The 10,597-nt window shown below is 34.2% G+C and overlaps 1 protein-coding gene across 3 annotated transcripts in view; it reads right to left on the reverse strand.

Moving 5' to 3' along the window:
- The window catches only part of CEP350 (centrosomal protein 350), a 154,375-nt gene that overhangs the window by 39,423 nt on the left and 104,355 nt on the right, over window positions 1-10,597 (reverse strand). For 2 of the 3 annotated variants that reach the window (XM_045982217.1, XM_045982216.1), the window contains exons 28-29: window positions 4,420-4,542; window positions 3,134-3,333 (exon numbers count right to left, since the gene is read on the reverse strand). In XM_045982217.1, the coding sequence (XP_045838173.1) occupies window positions 3,134-3,333; window positions 4,420-4,542 (323 nt within the window). The remainder of the gene's footprint in view (window positions 1-3,133; window positions 3,334-4,419; window positions 4,543-10,597) is intronic. The other variant, XM_045982218.1, reaches the window with a different exon arrangement.

Genomic DNA, 10,597 nt, shown 5'->3' on the forward strand with positions numbered 1-10,597 from the left:
GTAAAACTGGCACGTTATCCTTAGTGCAAAGTGGTGAAGAATACAATACACAGCTTGGCACCACTGCCTTGATTCTCGCTAAGGCATCAGCAGTTTCGCCATTATATTTGCTACATCAGTGCAAGGTCAACACAGTGAAAAAGGCAAACAACATGTCAGTATTATTATAAAAATAGTACTCACCTCCCAGAGCCTCTGAAAGGATTTCAGAGACCTTCCCAGACTTTCATAGGCCATACTTTAAGAAACACTGCTCTAGAATTCATACCTGGGATTGGAACCACAGAACTGTAGGATATGTGTACCTCACTTCTATTCTTTTACTGATTGTTTTTACTTCTTATTTTTATTTACTTATTTTGAGAGTGAACATGAGCACAAGAAGGGGGAGGGGCGGAGATTCTTAAGCAGGCTCCACAGCTGATGCGGAGCCTGATGTATGGCTCCATCTTACAATCCTGAGATCATGACCCAACCCAAAACCAAGAGCTGGAGGCTCAACGAACTGAACCACCCATGTGGCACTCAATTATTTTTAATGCCTCTTTTTTCAACCTCTTTTTCAAACTAGGTTTAACAATTAATATACCAGCAGTTCCTTGCTCTACCTACATACCAACAAGTTTGATGGGTATTGTGAAAGCGTTGAATGATGGCCCTCAAAAAGGTATGTTCCTGTCTTGCCCCCCCAGGAACCAGTGAATATAATCTTATTTTGAAAAAAGGTCCTCGCAGATGTAATTAAGGATCTCATAATGAGGCCGGCCGGGGGGCATCTGACTCTTGATTTAGGTTCAGATCACGATCACTTGTGGGACTGAGCCCTGCACTGAGCTCTATGTTTAGCTCAGAGTCGGCTTGGGATTCTCCCTCTGGAACCCCCGCCACCTCCTGCTCATATGCTTATGTGAATGCATACTCTCTCTCTCTCTGACATAAATAAAACCTTTTTAAAACAGTGGAAGGATCTCATGATGAGATCACAAGCTCAAAGAAGGAAGAACCGTTTCCTGGAACCTTCAGAGGTACAGTGCTGCCAACACCTGCTGCTGTACTTGTGGCCTCCAGAAGTGAGAGAATAAACCATTTCTTAAGCTATCAAATTTTATAGTAATTTGTTACAGCAGCCCTAGGAAATGAATAGAGGTATCAAGTAGTATTTCTTTATGGTTTTAAAGCCCTGATTACTAAAAAAGTTGAACATCCTTTCAGATGTTTATTGATAATTTGCACTTCTTCATTTGTGAATTATCTGCTCTTTTGCCCATTTTTTAAAATGTGTCTGTCATTTTATTTTTGAGTCATAGTTGCCTGAATATTCTTATACTATTCCTTTGCCAGTCATATGTGTTGCAAATATCTTTTATTTTGCTGTTTTACTTTTTTTTATGGTGTATTAACGAACATAAATTCTTGATTTATTGAAGTCTAATTATTGATCTTTCTCTTTATGGTTTTGCTTCATATAACACATTAAAGAAATCTTTCCCTCCCCTTGATGTCATATAGATATACTCTCTTACGTGGTCCTCTAAAAAGTTCTTTAATTCTAGTTTTTAGATTTAAGCTCTTTTTTAAAAAAACCTTTTAGCTGAGTCTTTCTTTTTCTTTTCTTTTCTTTTTTTTAAAAAGATTTTATTTATTTATTTGACAGAGATCACAAGTAGGTAGAGAGGCAGGCAGAGAGAGAGAGAGAGAGAGAGAGAGGAAGAAGCAGGCTCCCTGCTGAGCAGAGAGCCCGATGCAAGGCTCGATCCCAGGACCCTGAAGGCAGAAGCTTTAACCCACTGAGCCACCCAGGCACCCCTTAGCTGAGTCTTTCTAAACTGTCAGTGTAGGGATCCAATTCATTTTTCCCTGTCCCCCAAATTTTATGAGAATCTCTTTCATCACTGTTCTGTAAAGTTACCTGTGTCAGAAGCCAAATTTCCATATATGCAAGGGTCTTTTTCTGGGCTGTTTCATAGTCTATTTGTCTATCTCTGTGCAAATAATCCTGTTTTAATTATATACTTTTACAAGTTTTGATATATAGTAAAATAAGTTCTCCATTAGCAGTGTCTTTGCTTTTTGGACCTTTGTTCTTTCATATAAATATTTAAATGAACTTGTCAAACCTATGAAGAACTCTTGCTGAGTTTCTTATATAAATTGTCTTGAATCTATAAATAAATTCAGGCAGAATTAATATCTTTATGACACTGACTCTGTGAGTATGGAAAAGCTTTTTATATATTTTGGTCTTTTCTAATGTCTCCTAATAAATTCTAAAGTTTTCTCCATAAAGATTTTGTATATTTTTAATTTGTATATTAAATTTATATATTTTTTATACATTTTATATATTTGTATATTTTTATTCCTAAAACTTCATATTTTTTATTTCTATGATAAATAGAATCTCTTTTAAAAATCAGATTTTCTAACCAATTTCTGCTACTCTATAGACATGTAACTGAATTTCCTTTATAAATTTTATATCCAGCAACCATGCTAAACTCACTTGTTAATTCTAATAACTGACATGTAAATGCTGGATTTTCTATATGCACAACTTTAACATCTATAATAATGAGTTTTGCTTCTTCCTTTCACTCCTTAGGTAAAAATAAAAGCATCTTTGTCTTATTTCCAAATTCAAAAGGAAAGTTTTCTATGTTTTATCATTAAGTATGGCACCTTGTTGTAGGTTTGGTTTTTCATTGTTGTTAATAGATATCCTAGATCAGGTAAACAAAGTTCCCTTCCATTGCTACTTTATCTAAAATTTGTTTTATTACAAATGCTTTTTAGATTTTATCAAGTCCTTTTCCAAATCTATCAAGATGTCTTGTAATTTTTCTCCTTTAATCTGTTTAAGTAATTTGCACCACATGATCGATTTTTTAGAATGTGTTAAACCCTACTTGGTCATGGAATAACCCATTTCCATTTCATGGAATATTTCTTCTAAGTTTTCAAGTATATTAGCATAAAGTTATTCACAATGTTCTCATATTTGCAATGTTGCTGGCATTTGCAATTGTATCGCCTTCTTCACACTTAATCATTCACCTTTTAAAATATAATGAAGTAAATCTTCCAGTTATCTTGGGCTTTGGTTTGTAGTCTGATCAGAGTTAGTATTTATTACCTTTCTGTTCTTTTCTCTCATCCTCAAGTTCTTTCTTAGGAGTTTTAGGTTTTATTAATTCTTTATCCCAGGCAGCCAAAGCTTGTTTTTCCATTTGACGGATTTCTGCTTCCTCTGCATCCAAACGTCGCTTCCACTCAAGCAGCTCCTCTGCATGTTGTCGCCGTTGCATTAGTTTTTGCTCTCGTTTTGTCAGAAACCTATGGTCACACCATGAAAAACAGTCAGAGAACAAATCCATGGACAGATCACTCTGAGAGCTCTACCACTCATTGCCTTATGAACCATCTGTGTAAAAACAGGACATTCATACTACTCCTTCGAAAAACTTTAAAATAACAGAAATTTTGATGATGAGTCAACATATTCAGAAAACAAAAGAATTTATGTTTTACTTGTAATTGTTTGTAAAGACAAATTCAGAAAAGAAAATCTTCAGAATATCTGGACAGCTGTGGCTGATAATACATAACTTACATATTCACTTCTCATATATGATTCTTTTCATAACAGAAGAAATAAGGTATTTATTCTGAAGGTTCAGACCAGAAACACACAAATCCAAACCCAAAACAACAAAGACCAAAACAACAAGAAAACAAATCTCAAAGCCCCCAAACAAGCAAGCAAACAAAAAAGACATGTTCAGGTCCCTTTCTGACTTTTACTTTCAAATTCAGTCTAGTTTTATTTCAGGTATCGTTACACCACTCTTTGGTTCCCACTGCCTGAGAGATGCAATGTGAGGTGACAATTATGGAGAGAACACTGAGCACCATAGTCAGATGCCTTATGCATATAAACATAACTAATTATTTACTTATGTAAGAGGATGCAACAAATGCCTCAAATTTCTCAGTGTCACCCAATCGCTAAAATTAAATAGCCCAATACATTTTAGCTGCAAAGGGTTAAGAGAAATTATTGATTTAGGAAAAAGTTATCTAAGTAGTTAAAAAGCTACTACTAAACTCTCCTCATTTATAGATGCCAAAGCTAATTAAAAGGTGGGCTGCTCCTATTACTGGTCTTAGATCTGTACTGGTGGCTAATCAACAAAAATGCATTCACACATCCAACAAACACTTAATATAAAGCACAAAAACTGTCATTCTACTTCTTGAACAATCAGCATATCAAATTAATGTGGAAACAAAGATAATCTATGGGATGTTTGACAAGAGGCCCCAGGTTAAGGAAAAAAAAAAGAAGAAAAGCAATCAAAACAAACAAAAAGAACAGAGCATGCTCTATCAAAGAGTGCACTGAAAAAGGTGCAAAGTTACCTGACCAACTGGTTGTAGATATACAGCTGGAATTTGGGATGAAGGTTGGGAAAACAGACACTGAGAGAGGCCCAGTGGTGAGACGTAAAGACAGAGAAGAAGTAGTGAACAGGAGAGCAGTGTCTACAAAATAAGGAGAAGATTTTAAAACCAAGAGATCAAGAGGCAGAAAGAATGAGAAAGGGAAAGCAAAAGGGCTGAGTGGAGAACTTTTAATACACTTCCTGAATAACATTATACGCTACTCAGTTAAAGCGAGTGTTATGCTCTATGTGACATATAAAACATGTATGACTATAGATCTTACCGACGATTTCTGAATAAACATGCCTTTCTTCTCAGATGTTGCTTAACCATCATCTATAGTTTCAGGCAGATTTGCCTGTATGTGAGTAAAGTTATGAGAAGTACAGTATGGAGCTAAATAAGCTTTCCCATAAGCTTTAACACAGACTACAACAATTACAGCTGTGAACCTAGTACATCCGCAATTCTATACATGTATATCATCCTGAGCAAATGATTTCTATATCCATACCTGGTCATATATTTTCAGTTTGAAGTTAAATAAAAAGCACTATGTTTGCTTTACCTAGCCTTTACCATCATGATCTAGCTTGAAAATAATAATTTAGAAAATAAATTTAGAGTTAAAAACACCTTGTTCACCTCTACAGCACGAAATTTACTGCCCATAGGACCTACCAAAGGTATCTTGCTTTGAATTTACAAAGGCCCACTTTAATAAGATTGAAATACAATATCCAGTCTATAAAATATTAGAATGCTTAAGAATAAACTAAGCTAGTCATAATAAATACTCCTGGTTAAAAAAAAAATCATGCTATGGACAGCTCAAGCATAAGGTTAAAAGAAGAAAATTTCACATGCTAAAAGTTATAAGTAGAAAATTCTCTTCTTCTTAAATAGTAAATCGATCATTTATTTATATATATAAATATAAGTATATATATTTGAGAGGATAAATAAGTCTAATAGTTTGAAAGGTTAGTTCTCTTTGACAGAGCACGCTCCTGTTCACATGCACACAACAATAACCTGTAGATCAAGGCAACATTTTTTGCCTTGGAAAGGCAAGGAATATCATTATGTCAAAGAAGTGAGAAAATCTAGGTATAAATCCATCTATTCATTTGGATTTTAAAAAGTTTGTACAATCTTGCCTAAACATGTATCTTTAGATACACAGACTTATTTCAATGTCTGTTTCCCCATATACAACTGAGTATTTCACCTCCCCTTCATTTACTTATATACACACACTCACACATACATACACATTCATATTTGGATTGCCTTGATTTTCTGCACTGAAGTTTAAGGAAAAACGGTTTCACCAAATTTTAGTAAGACACTGCAATCTTCCTTGCCATTCTTTATGAATGTGTAACAAACTTATTTTGATGCTAATTATCAAAATACTACACAAAAACAAAGGTACTTGGCAAAAGGTCCAAAAAATCTATTCATAATATTCAAATATCACCCACCCTCTTAAGTATAGAACTGCTAAATGCATGCATGACCTAGTACAAAAAGTAGAATAGTATTGGAACATGTGAAATAAACTAAAAAAAAATTACAATTTAAATTTATCCAGCCCAATATAGAGACTAATAATTTTCTCTACCAGAACAAGTACTGACCATTTATTTTTCATTTTTAAGGATCAGGCATATTCAGAAGCTAAGTTAGAAACGAACAACAAAAAAAAATAGCTAACAGAAAAAGGAAAGAAAATACGTTAAGAAATAGTGTGAGGGGGGAGGGGGGGTTGAGAGAAGGGGAGAGGGGTTATGGACACTGAGGAGGGTATGTGCTATGGAGAGTGCTGTGAAGTGTGCAAACCTGGCGATTCACAGACCTGTACCCCTGGGGATAAAAATACATTATATGTTTATAAAAAAATAAGAAATAAATAAAAAATTAAAAAAAAAAAAGAAATCGTGAGAAAAGTTCCACTTAAAGTTAAAACTTCTTCCCAGAAACACACCTTCCTTATTTATGTGTATTCTAGAAATACTGTCCTTTAAAAGCGAAACAAAATAAAGTTGAAATAAAAGCAGCAGTACTTCACACTACAGTTAACAATCCTTCAAGGTGCGGCAGAAATAAAATTGGTGAATGATAGAGAAATAAATGCGTACCAACAGAAAACACTGCTAACAGTGTTTCTTCTAATGGTAACAGAACACTGGACTGGGGTAGGAGTAGACATAACAGATTTAATCTAGTATGTAAATCACTGTGTTCTTACAATGCTTAATCTTAAATTCATGAGTAATTAGTTTTCTTTTTAAAAAATTTATAAGAGAGAGAGAGAGTGAGAGCACATGTGTGCAGGGGGAGGAGCACAGGGAGAGGGACAAGCAGACTCTGCTAAGCACAGGGTACAATGCAGGGCTCAATCTCACCATCCTGAGAGCATGACGTGAGCCAAAACCAAGAGTCAGACACTTAACTGACAGAGCCACCCAGCCAACCCTGGTTCTCTTTTAAAGTCACACTTTCATACTCTAAACTTGAGCTGTGCAACTATTCAAGCCCAATAATCAGTTACTCAACACTTTTCCAATTTGAACAGATCCTATTAAGTCATCACTGTAGTTTAAAAACAAAACAAAACTATGAGTTTATAACAGTCTTGTACTCCTGAAACAATAATGTTGTATGTTAATTAAAAAAACAAACAAACAAGGTTTGTTGAAACCTTGTTGAAAGCGGACATGCTAACTTAACTCAACTTTAACTTTGGCTGGCTGATGTCCAGAGAGCAGGACCCTAGTTCTAGTTGTGCGTGACCTGGGACGAGTTACTTATCTCCATGGCCTCAATTTCTTCCTGTGAAACCAAGGGACTACACTAGATGACTTCTCTAAGAGCTCTTTTAGGTCCAACAGTTTATAATGCTTTCTTTCTCCATTCAAGTAGCTCCTCACACTTTTTTAAAGTTCTTCAAAACACTGCTAGACCATGTGACATAAATGAGAACTTTTTTTTTCCATTGAGTTAGTATAATTGTAGATTGTGTTCCAACATTATTATAAAAACCGTGCTATCATTTGAAGGAGCAAAATTATGACGTAGATTTTAAATGAAATTTTGAGTTGTAAAATAATTTGCCTCTGAAAGACATTAACCAAAAGAAAAACCTAACACTTTAAATCATTTTAAAATTCTTTCTGGACCCCAAATTAAATCTATTATTATGATAAATAAAAATGAAACATAGTTTTATCTCAGGGACATGAGACTGAGCCCCATTTTGGGCTCCACGCTCAGGAGGGCGTCTTCTGGAGATTCTCTCCCTCTGCCCCTCCCTCTACTTGCATGTCTGCACACGCATGCAGGCACTCTGTCAAAAATAAGTAAATCTTTTAACAAGAAGATGTCATCTTGCAATTTTTCCGAAACAAAATTTATTCTTTAATTTAAAATTGTCTAATAATTTGCTTATATTTAAAATACATAATAATTTGCATATATTTAGACAAAATCCTAACCTAGGAACTAAAGAAAATAAAAATCATTATCAGGTTATTAGGATTTATTCAGCTACCGCACTTAGACTAGAACCTTGTAAGAAATTATAGTTCTAATTTAAGGCAGGAGTGCCTGGATGGCTCAGTCATTAAGCATCCAACTCTTGATCTCCACTAGGTCTTGAGCTCAGGGTCACCAGTTGAAGCCCCATTTTGGGCTCCATACTAGGCATGGAGCCTACTAAACCAAACAAACAAACAAACAAAAACCAAAAAACAGGCAAATTTTAATTTAAGGCAACAGTATTTAGTACATTTTTTAAAATTCTAAGGAAAATGTCTTCAGTGGAATATCAAAAGTGTTCCCCTGCAAATCCTTAACTTTTTAAACTCAGATTAATGAAGATTTTAATACTGACCAGACAATACCACAAATATTGTTAGGCAGAGCTATGTCATACAATATCTGTTAAATTTTATGATTATTTAAAACCAAATAAATCTCATTTAGTGGTTTCTAAGCTAACTGGGACTATTTTTAAATATTTAAATTTAAGTAAATAAAATATTTAAATATTTAAAATGAAAGTGTGAGAAGTTTTGTGACTTCATTTTTCCATGTTAATTTGGTCTGCAATGATCAAACCAAAATATAACTTATGTGTGTGGGATTTTTTTTTTTTTGCTTCTTTTATGCTATAAAGTACTTACTAATTCAAAAGTATATTTAACTCAGAACACTCATCCATTGAAAACTGATTTGAAATAATTCTTTTCAGTAAAAATTTCTTCCTCTTCTGAACTTCCTTAGCAATTAATTTATATATACTTCTCTACAGGATTGATATTTTCTCTTTTTTCCACCTAGAGCATATGCTTTTTAAGAGCGAGGTTTATGTTTGATTCACCTTCGTATCTCTCAGAACCTAATACATTCACACATTTCCCAGTAAATAATTGCTAAGAACAAGTATATATTTAATAAATAATATGGAAGAACAGCTGCTATTCAATAAAAGAGAAAATGCACTGTGTCCTATTTTAACCCTTGAAGATAACCCCACCCTTTCTGTGTTTCATTTGCCCAGTAAAATATTTTCTTGAAATAGAACTGGCAAATTAACAGAAAAAGTCAACTGCACAGTGTTTTCTTCATGAATACATGTTTCAGGATTATAAAAAATGCACTTATATTGTAAATAATGTCCCTCACCATAATAAACAAAATTCAGATTTCATTTATCAACAGTACCAAAAAGACAGGGCTATTCAGTCTATGGCTTTTGCAAATATATATTCATTATGACTAATCTTTTTCACAACTTAAACTTATTTTCTTTTAAAGATTTTATTTATTTATTTGATAGAGACACAGCGAGAGAGGGACCACAAGCAGGGGGAGTGGGAGAGGGAGAAGCAGGCTTCCCACTAAGCAGGGAGCCCGATGCAGGGCTTGATCTCAGGACCCCCGGATCACAACCTGAGCCGAAGGCAGACGCCTAATGACTGAGCCACCCAGGCGCCCCCAACTTCAATTTCTTTTGCTTTTCACTACAGTGAGAAATGGAAATTATTTATATATGTCAGACCAATAAAAAGGTCAGGAAAAGCCACAGATCAGAAATATAAACTTTAACAAAGGCATCGCTGTCTCAATGAAACATTAAAAAAGGAAGTCTTTCACTGTAGCCAAGAAAAGCTTGATAGTTTCAGAAAAATATTTGTCACAGAATTAGAATTCAGAGGGTTAACAATAAGCAACAACATACAGTGAAAAAGTTCTTCCCAAAAGTTAGCTAACCTTCCTGAGGGAGGACTGATTTCTGACAGGCGTTTTCTATCAATAAAATACTAATCTCTTGGAAGACTGCTTTTGCAAATCTACACAACAAATAATAATGTCTACTATCAAAGGTTCAAATGATTTTGTTTCTAGGTGTCTACTGTAGCAAACGACAATAAAATTAACTCACTCTATTTACTGACATTCCAATATAGGAAATCTAATTGTGAAGTTTTGGTGATCTGAATGGTATTTAAAAACCAGTTTTCACAATGTTTTGTTCTAGACATTAAAAAGTATCACGTAACAATACTCTAACTTTATAGTGCATTGCTAATTTTGAAAAATACTCCAGTTTATCCTCAAATTTCAACACCATCATAAAACATTAAAAATAATTCCTTTGCCACTGCTGTCCCTACCCCATCCCAACCCACAGACACAACTGCATTGCTTCAAACAACAAATCAAGTCCCTGAATACTTCAAAGCCCATTTCTTTGATAAATTGCTCAAATGGTTCCTGTAGTAGCTGACAAAGGAAGGTAGAACAATAATACAAAAAACCCATGTGTTTAATATTTCAGATTCTGAGAAAATAATTAATAAAAGTTGGAACAAAATCAATAAATTCAAGTCCATTTGTTATTTAGAATTTTTAAAGCTTTAACCAAATCTGAAATAAGCACCACGTAAACTGACTCATCTCCTAAACAGATTTAGGATTGGCAGTTTCTTCTACAAATGTGATTAAAATTATCAGAATATTATTTATAAAGACCAGCAATGAAGACCTTACTTGATGAGCAAGGGCTCAATGAAGAAATTACCCTTGAAGTGGTCTTTCCTCCAATATTTACCAATCAAAGACATTTGGAGGCATATACAAAATG

The sequence above is a fragment of the Meles meles genome, chromosome 17, assembly GCF_922984935.1.
Source record: "Meles meles chromosome 17, mMelMel3.1 paternal haplotype, whole genome shotgun sequence".
Classification (NCBI taxonomy): domain Eukaryota; kingdom Metazoa; phylum Chordata; class Mammalia; order Carnivora; family Mustelidae; genus Meles; species Meles meles.